This window comes from Herpailurus yagouaroundi, unplaced genomic scaffold (assembly GCF_014898765.1).
Source record: "Herpailurus yagouaroundi ecotype Mexico unplaced genomic scaffold, PumYag 182, whole genome shotgun sequence".
In the NCBI taxonomy this organism is placed as follows: domain Eukaryota; kingdom Metazoa; phylum Chordata; class Mammalia; order Carnivora; family Felidae; genus Herpailurus; species Herpailurus yagouaroundi.
Genome location: NW_024412413.1, coordinates 19,571,282 through 19,585,062, shown reverse-complemented (window position 1 = coordinate 19,585,062; position 13,781 = coordinate 19,571,282). Strand labels below are relative to the sequence as shown.

Sequence of the window (13,781 nt, the reverse complement as noted above, 5' to 3'; positions counted from 1 at the left end):
TGATTCTCTTAAGAGTAGGAGCAATTCTACTCCTAAGAGAAATAAAACCATGTATCTACTAAAAGCTGTATATAGGGACGCTCAAACAACTTTAGTCATAATAGCTAAAAACTGGATACTGCCCTAGTGTTTATTTACAGGAGAATGTTACAAACAAATAGTGGTATTTATACAATGTAATGGAATGCATTACAAAGTAACAAAATAAATGAAAAGAAAAAGAAAAGAACCACTGGTACTCTTAACACGGATAAATCTCAAAAACATCATACTAGACACAAAAAATACATTCTATATGATTCTATTTACATGAAGTTCTAGAATAGGCAACACTCATTTCTGAAAATTAGATCAATGGTTGCTTTGGCAGAGGATGGGGTACATTGATTGACTGGGAAGGAGCATAAAGAACCTTTAGAAGTGATGGAAATGCTATGTATTGCCAGCATATGGGTTATACAAGTATATGCATGTCAACACTGATCAAATGGTACTCCCAGAAACTGAGAATTTCACTGTTTTCAAATTATCCCTTAATTTAAAAAAATTAGGTTAGCTCAGTAAGAGCTAACTTATGGCTGCTAAGCTGTTTACTAAAAGAAGACATATCTTTTAGATTTGACATCTGTGGAAGCAAGGTTAGTGTTCTGCAACAAGCACTAAATAACCTGACATATTATTATTGCCTTTGTGGAGAAGGCCTCAGCAGGTAGTGTCAAGATGTTTCTCAAAAAACAATTGTTCTTTTCTAATGTTTTCATAAAACCTGAAGCTCCAGTATTAGAACTGCCGCTTTATATACTGTTAAACATGTACATGTGACATTGGCCTATGTGTGCAGCAGTAAGTTTGATTAATGACTCAACCACATTTACTTATTTCAACAGAGTTGTACTTTCAGTAAGTAGTGGACTCAGTGAAGAATCTGTGAAGACCTCAAATGATTTAGGTGAAACTCAAGTAAAAATTTATGTAGTCAGGCCCAAACATATTCTCAAAGTACCACTACCATGTTGCATATTTAAATCACATATTCAGATAAGTCTAAATTACAAAATAATGGCCAATGTTAAAATTGCTAATGTCTAGGGGCGCCTGGGTGGCTCAGTCAGTCGAGCGTCTGACTTAGGCTCAGGTCATGATCTCGTGGTTTGTGGGTTTGAGCTCTGCATGGGGCTCTGTGCTGACAGCTCAGGGCCTGGAGCCTGCTTTGGATTCTTTGTCTCTCTCTCTCTCTGCTCCTCCCCTGCTCATGCTCTGTCTCTGTCTCAAAAAGAAATAAAACATTAAAAAAAAAAAAGCTAATATCTAAAAGTGGGGAAAAAGGAAATGGAGGAGAAATGTTCTTATGATCAAAGGCTTCAGATCACTTACAACAAAGGACATTAATAAATACTGCATTTAATAGTTTTAAACTTACTTGATTATTGGAGGCAATGAATCAAGTCTAGTTTCTGGGCTCCAAGCTATGCCATCAACCCTGACTCCATGCTGAAATGTTCGTAGTGTTTTATACTGAATTCCGTCCACGTCTGCTTCTTCTTCCTAAACATACATAGTAAATGTTTTAATAAGTTATAAGAACAAACACCCCATTTCGTTATAATGAAGAATTTATCAGGAGGCCATGTATATTCTTTTGTAAGTTCAAAAACAAATTAGATACTGAGATTTAAGTGGTTTACTGAACAACGATGACAAAAATCGATAAAACTTTCTAAGCCTCAAAGAATAAATCTCTAGGGCCACTAAAAATAAACAGTGAACATGTTATACTTTATCTTACTTAGAAGACATTTTATTCCTGATAGTGAACATATTTCACACCAAATGCAATGAAAATTGAATCCTCTAAAAATCAAAATATTCTAGGTAAATGAATTACCATACATAATCGAACTGACAATATTAAAAACATACATACTGAACATAAAGTTTTGGTTATGTACAAGATAATGCCTCAGTCATTACAATGAATATCAATAATTTTCACATAGTATTATATATGGCACTATACATGTATAAGATGTTACAAATTGTTCATCTAATATTATTACAGTCTATGAATAGTGAATATGTTGATACAATCTGGTTAGTCTTTTGGATTCTAGGTTAGATGTTTAATTAAAGTCAGCTTATTTACCCGCTCAGTACTAGTAAAATGATTTCTGTTTATCTTCATGGGAAGAGGAGGAAGAAAAAATGAATTTTGAAAAGCCAAGTCATCTAGGTCTGGCAATATGGATGTTCACCTGAAAAGCTTTCCCATTATAAAAATAATGCAAAAATCCAAGTCCAGGGAAGCAACTGAGCACTTAGGCATGCAGCTATCTTAAGTACTTCTGCCCACATCCAATAACTAACTGCTTGTTTGCGAGGCAAAAAGACAAAGCTTAGTGCCTGCACAAAGAGGGATGATTAGAGACTTCTGCATAGATCCAGGACTTCTAAAGGGGAAGTAGGAATAAAACCAAAAAACCAAAACTACTATACAAAATGTCTACCATGGGTGAAGGCTAAGAAAGAGAAATGCCACTTAGAAGAAAATCTCAACCATAAACTGGTCCTCACATAAGTTTGGGGCCTGAATTCACACTATGTGCTTCAGAAAATAACATTTTAAAATGGCCATATGTTGGTAGTGGCCCCAAGCACTTGACAGACAAAAGCAAATTCTCTTTGGATGAACTACCTCTACCCAGGTCTCAAAAAGTTCCCACAGATATAGTTCAATCAAATATGATCTTACATGCATGCACTCATATACGTGGAAAAAAAGTATCACAAACACAAGTATGAGTAAGCAACAAGAGATTACCAAAAATGATTAGGCAGATTTTAAAAAGAACCAAACAAAAAATTTAGATGAAAATACCATAATGGAAAAAAAAAAAATCAATGCTTAGAGCAGCTGGAAGACAGATTTGAAAAAAATTACTCATAATGGAGCAAAGTGAAGACAACAAGAGAAAAGGGATTCAATGAAAAGGTCTACCACGTATCTAATTGGGGCTATAGAGGAGTGAATAGAGGGAATGAGGGAAGAGGCAATATTTGAAGAGATAATGACAAAGGATCCTCTCCATACTTGATGACAGGCACCAATATGCACATTTAGAAAGAAAAATACATCCCAGTTGGCTTAAATAAAAAATCTGCAGGCAGATACAACATAGTGAAGCTTCAGAATATACACACAAACTCTCATGATATATATTTGTGTGTATATGTATATACACATTGAGGGAGAGAGTGGTGGGGAGGGAGAAGGCCAGGTGTGTGTGTGGGGTGGGGGAGGTGGGTAGGGGGAGGAGTCAGCAACAGCAGCCAGAAGAAAAGACAGGTTCCCTACACAAGAGAGTTCCTATAAAAGGACAACCATGGACTTCTCAGCAGAAACAACAAATGCATGAAGATAGTAGAATAAGAGCTCCAAAATGATGACTGAAAAAAACTCTAGAACTAAACACTTCAAGAATGAAGCTGTACTAAAGATATTTTCAGAAAAACAAAAACCAAGACTTAGCATCAATAAACTCTCACTGAAAGATCTAAAGCAGATGGTGGCAACCAATGTTGTGCAAAATCTGACCTCTGGCTTGTTTTTGTAAGGCCCATGAGATGAAAATCAGTTTTAGATTTTTAAGGAGTTGTAAATAACTATGAGTAATTTGCAACAGACACCTTAAGTGGCTGGAAAAATGTAAAATATTAGAAATTATTTAGTAGTAAATAACTTAGCAGTAAAAATTTAGTAGTAAAGTTTTTCTTATAGTAAAGAATGTGCTTTCAGGTGAAGAAAAATGATCCCAGAAGGAAGGCCTGAGATGTAAGAAAAAGTGAGTAAAAAATCAAAGGCAAGCAGGTGGGTTAATCTAAACAAATATTAGCCACATAAAACACTTAAATTCGTGTGTTAAAGTGAAAAGAAAAATGACAGAACTAAAATATGACAGTAATATAAGTCTGGAGGGTGTGGTAATAGTTCAAAGAGTCAAAGATCCTTATTTTGTTCATGAAGAAGTTAAAGATATTAATTTTGACTTTGTCTAATTAAGTGTGTATGTTAAAGTGTCTTTGGTAACCATTAAAAGAAACAGCATGTACAACCTCCAAATTAACAGGGAAGAAAACAATGAAAGGAGGTAACAAAACACAAGCAGAAGACATAAGAATATGCGTATTGGCAAGGTTTTCAAGAGTAAAAAACAAAAAGTGACCCAAATAGCCAACAGAAGAATAGATTAATCATGGTATATTTGTGTATCATATAACAATGGAAATAAATGAACTTTGACATGGAGGAATCTAACAAATGCAATGGTAAGAGCAACATACTGTAGAACAGAATACAGAATAATTTCATTAAAACAAAGGTTAAAACATGAAATACAATATACTGATTTGTAACACCTACATATATGGTAATTCTATAAAGAAAAACAAAGAATCCCCAACATAAAATTTCAGACTCTTGGGGGTGAGAAGGAAAGGCGGTAAGGGGAGAACACCCAGAGGGCTTCGAGGGAATTACTAATGTTCCATTGCTTAAGCCAGGTTGTGGGTATACAGGAACCTATTTTCTTCTTCTTTTTTAAAATATTTGTTTATTTTGAGAAAGGGTGAGGGGCAGAGAGAGAGGGAGAGAGAATCCCATGCAGGCTTTGCACTGATAGCCCCTATGCGGGGCCCAGCCTCACCATGAGATCATGACCTGAGCTGAAATCAAGTGCTGGATGCTCAAGTGACTGAGTCATCCAGGTGCCCCTATTTTATTATTCTTTATACTTTTTATAGATAATACATATATTTTTTTAAATTTATTTTTGGGACAGAGAGAGACAGCGCATGAATGGGGGAGGGGCAAAGAGAGAGGGAGACACAGAATCAGAAACAGGCTCCAGGCTCCGAGCCATCAGCCCAGAGCCTGACGCGGGGCTCGAACTCACGGACCGCGAGATCGTGACCTGGTTGAAGTCGGATGCTTAACCGACTGCGCCACCCAGGCGCCCCAAGATAATACATATTTTAAAATACTTTTTATAGGCTTAAAATATTGTAATTTAAAAATAAGTAAATCCTTGTCTTGTTATTTAAATCCATACCCTAACTGGTCTAGAGACTCCAGCAAAATTTTTCATGACAAATTTGCCCAAGGAATCCTCTGTATTAAGTGGCTGTAGTTACCTTTTGTAAGTTATCCTTTATAATTCTTTTATAATTTTATAAAATTCTAACATCATCAAGGAAAAAAAAATCCAGAGCAGGTGAAACTTGTTAATGAATACATATGTCTACATAGATAGGAATATTACCTAAAGGCCTGTTCTAAGAACTCCATTCATCCTGAATCTAAATGCAAAGTTTCAGGGACGCCTGGGTGGCTCAGTCAGTTAAGCATCCGACTTCAGCCCAGGTCATGATCTCACAGTCCGTGAGTTCAAGCCCCGCATCAGGCTCTGTGCTGACAGCTCAGAGCCTGGAGCCTGCTTCAGATTCTGTGTCTCCCTCTCTCTGACCCTCCCCCATTCATGCTCTGTTTCTCTCTGTCTCAAAAATAAATAAACATAAAAAAAAAAATAAATGCAAAGTTTTAGAGTGTGTACTTAAAGTGAATCCTATTGGATGTGTAGATTTTTTCCAGGATAGCCTTTGGGATCCTTAGCAAAGCCATTTCACAGATACATTACACAGGGTTTTCTCTAAATAATTCAGATGCCCCTTGAAAATAACTTTAAATTTCAGATGAACTTAGAGTTAACAACAAAAAGTTTTTCCATAAATGAAAAAAAGGAGATAGAAATGTACTTATCAAGGAAAGAAAAACACTGTCACACTGTCAACTTTTATTACTTCATAATCTGTGTGTATAATAACTGTATAGCTAACAGCCAGATATGCCAAGGCAGCAACCACTAAGCAATTTTAAAATAAGGTTAAGAGCCTAATCATAGCTGACTTCATAGTTTGGGTTACATCTATTTTTCCACACTGGACAAATCAATCTTCTAAAAATGAAGTTTCACCATCAAAACACACTTTACTTTGCGACTGTAACAACAGTGTTGACAATTGGGTTCTATAATTTGTTACCCATAGTACATATGGAGTTATTGGGTGGCCGGTGGAGATAAAGAAACCCAGGGACTCTATACCCTGAGCTTTATGTATTACCAGTGAAACCTTTTTTCCTGGCAGCAATGTCTGCCATGGAGCCAACTAAAAGGCTAGGGTGTGTGTGTGGTATAGGCAGAGACGAATGTTATTTTAGGTTTAGTTTGGGGTGTAGGCAGTATTGTATAGGAAGGAAATTAAGACACTTTGGAAAACTTGCTACAGTACAAATCATTATATAAGGCTCTGGCGTATTTGAGGTTGGGACAAAGCCAGGTTGATTGAAAGGGCTATTCTAAGGGTTTGAAATTGGTAGGCCTTCCCACCACACCCATTTAAGGCCAAACAGAATTTTAGTCAGATGAGACTGTAAAAGTTTACCTAGTCCACTTCTCTCATCTCACACTTGAATTTATAGAACATCTGAAGAGAGTTTGCACAACCCTTCTCTGCACATTCGGTGACAGGAAATTAGCTACTTCTTGGGGGGAGCTTATTCAACTCAGGGGTAGTTCTGATTAGAAGAGTTCTCTTTAACGTTAAACCTAACTCTGTTCCCATGTAAATTCTATTCAGTGCTCCTGCCTTCTGGAACCATATGGATTAAGTCTACTTCAGTGATGGCAAGTGTCTGGCCACAGCTGATCTCTCTTTAGGTGAATGCACTCAAAGAGCAGATTCAGCATCGGTCTTAAAGCGCTATTAAGCCACAACTCAACTCAGAATTGACAAGTAACACAAAATACATCTACCATTCTGAGTCTAATCCCTCTTTCACATGATGGTTTCAAACATTTTAACAGCATTCTGAAATCTGTCTTTGAATACATCATCTGCTTTGCATCATAATATACACTGCTGAGAACTGAAGTAAACATTAAACAACCTGTGAATTTATACAGGAGAATATAGAGCTATACTGTCCAGCATGGTAGCCACCAGTCACATGGGGTGATTAAGCACCTGAAATATAGCTAGTTCAGAACTATGTATATTTTATAAAGTGCAAAATCCACACCAACACAAAATATCTCATAAATTAAAAAAAAATTTTTTTAATGTTTACTTTTGAGAGAGAGAGGCAGAGTGTGAGCCAGGGAGGGCAGAGAGAGAGAGGGAGACACAGAGTGTGAAGCAGGCTCCAGGTTCTGAGCTGTCAGCACAGAGCCTGATGAAGGGCTTGAACTCACAAACTGCGAGATCACGCCCTGAGCTGAAACCAGATGCTTAGCTGACTGAGCCACCCAGGAGCCCCTCATTAATTTCTCATATTGGTCACACATGAAATATTTTGGATACAATGGGTTAAAAAAACATTAAAATTAATTTCACCTGGTTTTTACTTTTAATGTGTTTGCTATAACACTTAAATTTATATACCTGTGGCTCACATTGTAGTTCTACAGAACAGCATTGAATTTGGCAGTTAATCATTGCACTGACTCATGGTGAACATCCAGGTGACTAAAAACTATAAGTCACAATTATCTCTTCTAGCTTTAGCAGTCTATCATTTCAAGACTTTATTAATTTTTAGCTTGTTCAACTTGGTCCATTAATCCGATCTATTAAAGGATAGCTCAATTCTAAGTACCGTGTCTGGCAAACAATAGGTGCTTAATAAATACTTGTTAAATGCAGTTTATCATCAAAGCATTAGGTATCCTTGTCAGCTTCATGTTCTATATAAATTCAACGAGCTTGCTTAAATCAAATGTTCTCATTCAAATCCCAGTAAGGGCCCCGATGCATTACTGGTGACCCTTTGAATAGACTAGAAACTTTCATGTTTCCTCCACCCTTTGCACATAGGACTTTTTAAAGCAGTTTTCTTACTGCATTGTTTTACGTTTAAACATCCTGAGGTCAGAGTCCTTGCTTTTTTAACATGTGTTACCGGTTCCCAGCACCTGATTTGCACTTAATACTTGACAAATACATGACATCAATTAACAGTACCATCATTCAGCTCAAATTTCCATATTCAAAAGAACACAGTAAGATTCTGAAAAATGCTTTGTTGATATTTAAACCTAGTGCACTGTTTCCTAAGAGTCTTAGAATGAGGACTGCCTTTCCAACAGGAAAGTGGAAAGCTTTCAATTCAATTTACCTTTACTTCATGTTGTCTCAGACAAGAGGGAGGCAGAAATTGGATACTATGAAACTTGAAGATTCTAACATGAGAAAATACAATGTTTAATAGTGTTTAATTAGATAAAAAAAAAACTTTAAAGGGAAGCAATAATTTATTCTGAATCCTCAAACACAGATTATTGGGATTCAATTCTCTTGCAGAACTATTTGAAATATGGCTGCAACCTGTCTGAATAGCACAGAGGGAAAAGAACAGGGGTTTAGAACCAAGGTCTAGGTCTTGTTTTTTTATTTACCAGTCATTTACAAATCCCTGAACTTCTTTGAAGTAAAATGGAAACTCTATGAGGTCAGGGACAGTTGTTTAATTGTATCTCCGATACTTGGCACAGAATATTTGTGTTCATTACTTGCCAAATTAATAAAATCCAATTCTTTCTTTAGGTAACTTGGCTGTTAAGACCCAGATTGCCAATCTGACAGGTCTGAAGATGAACAAGGACAACGTGCAAGACATGACAGAGCAATACAAATGTTTTTGTTAGTTCTCTTCTCGTTTTGTCTTTTGCTTTCATTTTCTCTCTGCCACTCATCACCTCTGCCTTTCTTAATTTTTTTCTCCCTTCTTGACTTTCTCATTTCCTAGCTGGACATAAACAAGAGATTAAGGTATATTTTTTCAGTATTTTTTTAAACACAATTCTATGTTTACAGCTATTAATTTTAAAAGTAATGAAGTAAAAGTTTCACCTGTAAGGAGCTGCTCTATTCTTTCGTAGGTTAGTAGCCTACACTGGAAGGATGGTTTTTCCCTCAGTCTTTTTCAAGAGTGTGTTATTTCTCTTAATAATGTGGACTTTTTTTGATCCTAACCAAGTAGTCCAGCTAGTCAGACCGAGGGTCACTTGGTGTGAAAGCGAGCACTTCCTATCCCAACCTTAAGAGACAACGTGGGACAACATAAGACTTCCTGTATTCTACTCAGACACCAAAAAACTGAAGCCTTTAATTCATACCTTCTCCTTAGGATAAATACTCATGCAGTCTAACTTTGTATAACTTTATATATTTATTGCATTGCAAAATGCTAAACTGCACTTATGATGCCAAAACATTGTAAGATACTGAACTGCTTCCCAAGTAAAAGAGAAAATAATGTTTATAAACAGTATGGGAGTGGTAAAGTTACTTTAAATCTTTGAAAACTGATCACTGTCAAATTACCTCATTGATTAATCTTGAGAAATACTGTTCTATGAATAATATTCTGGTAAATTAAGGATTAGCCAAGATTTCTGAGAGTTGAACTCTCATTGTTTAGACTCTTCCACATGTGGAACTATTTCCTGTGAGAAAACATGGTGTGTGCTCATCAGAAACAATCTTGCTTTGGTGATTAAATATGGGCCTGTGCTAGGGGGCAATGCTGACCAAATCAATGACAGTTAAAACATATGTGTGTGTGTGTGCATATATATGCATTAAATGTGCCAGATGCCTTCCAGGAACTTCTCATGTACTAACTCACTACATTCTCATAACACCCCATTAAGTATTATTTTCACCATTTTTATAGAAGAGAGGTTAAGTACCTGCTCAAGGTCATACAGCTATTAAGAGGTAAAGCCAGGTAGGAGTAAAAATCTAAGCATTTTGGTGCCAGAGCTCATTGTCTTAATGACTGTGCTAAATTGTCTGTTCAATTAATATGGTCTCATACTTTGTACACTCTGGATGTATGCTTTAGATGTATGAGAAGCAAGAGAGCATATGAATAGAAAAGCTGAATATCCTGACAGCTGTAAAATCTCCTGGAGGACCATTTTTAAGGCTTGTTTCCTAAGTCAAAGTGGAATGTAGAAAAACTAGATTACTTAGAATTCAAGTTTCCCTGTACACACCAAATGTTCAGTTAATCACAACCTTCAATTACTAGGATATTGCATTTCTAAACATGAGGCAAAAGAGAAGCCTTACAGTCTTTTTTTTCACTACTTAATGTTTCCACAAGTCTCAGGCATATATTACTGGAATATCTTCCTTGGTAGTTCTTCATATCATTTTTTTTTCTTACATTCAAACTCAATATGCTTTCCAAATTTAGCCAAAGTTTACCAAAAAAAAATTTTAAGCTCTGAAATAGCTGCACTGTCATTCACTGAGTTTGTACACTAACCTGAAATGTACACGTGCCAATGACCACATAATTACTGCCACCATATGCAATTAGGTTTCCTGAATCCCCACTCTCAAAGGGATTAAATTCTACCACATGCACATAATCTTCACAATCCACAGTGTAGGCAGCATTTCTTGTGGCATCTTGCTTCATCTTGTATGTCAATACTTGAACAGTTGTAAAAATAAAATAGCCTTCTACTGGACAAGGTCACGAAACTGTGGATGATAGCACAGACACAGTTAAGACAGAAACCATCAAAGTGTTAGTCACTTTCAGCAAATAAAATAAGGACATGGTGTTTCAGATGCCAGAGACAGCCAAACAATTTCAAGTACTTCTTTAAATACTTTATGAGTGATACCTGCAGAATGTATCATAATATCCTGTTTAGATGACCTAAAAGATATAGTAAGTACTTGGAAGATGTAACCACTGTAATAAATATATTCATAAAAATTAATGATACTTAACATTTACGAAGCACCGCTTGTAAGTTCCATGTTGAGGATTTAACTGACATCAGGACACCTATATTTGCAAACTTAAGAGGAAGGTACTACTTACAGTTCCCATTTTACAGAGAAAGAAATGGAGACTTTAATAGGTTAGCTGCCAAGCTCCTAAGGCGAGACAGCATTTAAAATACTTTACTATGTGTTGGACACCAGTGCTAGAGAAGTAAAACACAGCCCTCCACCTTGAAGATTACAATATCCGGTAATGGTCATGATTCAGTGTGAAAAGAGCAATAAAATAAGCAGATCCAAAATAGAGGATCTGGAGGAAGGAGTGCCGAAATGTGTGACATAAAGATAATATTCATAAAACTAGGCACAAAATTTCAACCAGCCTGTCATGGCCTGGTGTGCACTGTGGAAGCAGCATTCCCAGACGAAACAGCAGTCCCAGAGATTTAGGGATCTAAAGAGGTCTTTTTTCTCTTAACTGGATGCAGGAGTTGTTCTGAGAACAGTTGGGCTCAGTAACAAACACATCAAGAACCTGATAAGTATTTATTGAGAATCAGAGGAATCCCACCTCAGGGAGCCTATAAAATAGTAACCATAGGAGAGGGGATCCGGGACTGGGCAATAGTTAAAGGTGACCAGCAGGTGGATGCCCTCAGAGGCAGCGCGGTGTCAGAAGTGGAAAAGATTCGAGGTCAGGAAACTTGGTCCCCTATTCCTCGTTAAACTAGTGCCCAATCTCACTACATTCTCAGGGTTTTACTGTACAAGGAGGGCTGGACTTGTCCTCTAAAAGTGGAGGGGAAAAGACGGAAGGAACAACTTAAGTCCTCTCAAAGAACCCCAACACCTCTCCCCAGGCAGGCAAGTCCCGCGAGACCCCGCTACCACCTCCCGAAGCCCCAGGTCAGAAGGAAGAGAGGTGCAGCACGGCCCGGGGAGAGAAGGAACTCGCACGAAAAGGATGCGAGCGCGGGCGGCCAGGAGCAGAGCGGCGCGGCCCTTGGGTTCCCGTGTGATACGCACCAGGGGCGTCGGGAAGTGGTCAGAAGGAATCTGGTCTCCGCTGGGGGCTGCTGCGGCGCGCTCAGAGTTTGTTTCCGGGTCAGAGGGCGGAAGCAGCGATTGGCTCCCGAGCCTTCCCGCGAGATTTAAAATTAAAATGGACAACTTGGAGACTGCAGCTCGGCCGGAGTTTGCTTCTGTTGGGTCTGCACCTAGCGGGTCTACTTTGAGCCAGGTGAGTCTCATGTCTTCCTTACCCTGCTGTCGTACTTTAATTTATGACTCAGGCTGCGGCTGGGGAGGGGTTTTCGGTGACAGCTAAGTAACCGTCTAGGGTATTATTTTTTCAGTGGCTTTGCTCTCGAGCCTGGTTGGGTCCCGGGGTGTTGAACGGAGTTCACGGTACCTAGTGATGAATAGAGCTAAAAGGACCTGAGGGATCATCTGCAGACTGGAAGACTGAGCCCCGTAGAGGCCTATTTAGGTTCATTAGGTTGGCAGGAAACCAGGTCCTAGTCCCAAAACGTGCGCAGGCTCCAATTCTGAGACTTCGCCCTCTCCCTATTACATTCTTCTAAGGAATATTTAGGATCAGCATTCTGACGATAATAGCACCAACGACTGCCATTTTTTTTTTTTTTTTCAATTGAGCACCTAATAAGTGTGCAGGCACTAGGTGGGTTATTTACTTGTGTCTCATAGTTTTATGAGGTAGGAGATCTCTTAACTGGTTTTACATTTAAGGAAATTAATATTCATCAGAGATTTTAAATACTGAAGACCATACATCTCTTAAATTGGGGAACCTGATGTGGGCCCTGGAATGTCTGACTCAAAAATTCTTTTACCATCTCACACTGTCTCTACAGTGATAATTTCCTGTCTCATAATTTTTGCTACAGTGCAGTTTGGAATCCAGTTTTTTAAAACAAGTATTTATTATCGATGCCACCTTCTACTGTTTTTGTATAGTGCAGCCTAACATTCAGAGTGCTTGCATATTCATTGTCTCATTGACTTCTCATAACTGGCTGGAAGGTATTATTCCTGTTTTCTATGTGATGATACTTTACCTAGGCAGTCAGTTATAAAACTGACTGCCTAGGCTTATACAGACAGCTAGCTGCTGACAAGCTGAGACTACACCAGTGTTGGCAAACTAGGGCACTACTTGCTTTTGTTTTTTTGCAGTCAGTTCCTGAGCTAAGAATAGATTTTACATGTTTGAATAGTTGAAACAAAAACAAGAGAATAATATTTTGTGAAACTTAATTTTAATTTCCATAAAGTTTTGTTGAAGCACAGCTATGCTCATTTGTTTATGTATTGTCTGTGGCTATTTTCGTACAGCAAGATCAAGTAGAATAGTTGTGACATCTAGACCATATGCCTTGCACTCCTTAAATATTTACTATTTTGCTCCTTTCCAAAAAGTGTTCTGACCCCTGGATGAGACTGTTGGCTTTTATATGTGCCAGACACTGCTAAAAGCTAAACTTGTATTTATGTCATTTACTTTTCACAAAATCTTGTGAGATAGGAACTATTATTTTCATTTTCAGTACAAGGAGGCTGAGGCAGGGGCGGTGACATAACTTGGCATAGATCTCATAGCTATTAAGTTAATTCTTGACTAGTTTTCATTCTTAGCAATCTGAACTCATATTACTTTTAAATAATACTCTAAATTATTTAGTGCTAAAGATTTGTCAGGTAAACTGATCATATCACTGAAAATTTACTTTTTCACTTTCGTTTTTTTTTTTTTTTTTCTTTTAAGAAGTGAGGGTGATGGGCACCTTGGTGACTCACTTGAGCATCTGACTTCAGCTCAGGTCATGATCTCATGGTTTGTGAGTTTGAGCCCTGCATTGGGCTCTCTGCCATCAGGGCAGAGTCTGCTTTGGATCCTCTGT

At 37.7% G+C, this 13,781-nt stretch overlaps 2 protein-coding genes and 1 long non-coding RNA gene across 4 annotated transcripts in view; 1 reads left to right on the top strand and 2 right to left on the bottom strand.

Annotated features, from left to right (window-relative positions):
• Window positions 1-11,995, bottom strand: part of NUP37 (nucleoporin 37) — a 41,957-nt gene extending 29,962 nt beyond the window's left edge. Inside the window, exons 1-3 of one of the 2 annotated variants that reach the window (XM_040491069.1) lie at window positions 11,887-11,995; window positions 10,388-10,608; window positions 1,421-1,545 (exon numbers count right to left, since the gene is read on the bottom strand). In XM_040491069.1, the coding sequence (XP_040347003.1) occupies window positions 1,421-1,545; window positions 10,388-10,543 (281 nt within the window). In that variant the 5' untranslated portion in view covers window positions 10,544-10,608; window positions 11,887-11,995. Of the gene's footprint in view, window positions 1-1,420; window positions 1,546-10,387; window positions 10,609-10,864; window positions 11,823-11,886 lie in introns of those variants that run through there. The other variant, XM_040491070.1, reaches the window with a different exon arrangement.
• LOC121040529 (uncharacterized) lies at window positions 8,290-10,381 on the bottom strand. The gene is made up of 2 exons (XR_005795346.1): window positions 8,962-10,381; window positions 8,290-8,857 (listed from the first exon to the last, which is right to left on the bottom strand). It is a non-coding gene; the product is annotated as an uncharacterized LOC121040529 (long non-coding RNA).
• The window catches only part of PARPBP (PARP1 binding protein), a 67,241-nt gene continuing 65,391 nt past the window's right edge, over window positions 11,932-13,781 (top strand). The window contains exon 1 of the mRNA XM_040491068.1: window positions 11,932-12,100. Coding sequence (XP_040347002.1) covers window positions 12,023-12,100 — 78 coding nt within the window. The 5' untranslated portion in view covers window positions 11,932-12,022. The remainder of the gene's footprint in view (window positions 12,101-13,781) is intronic.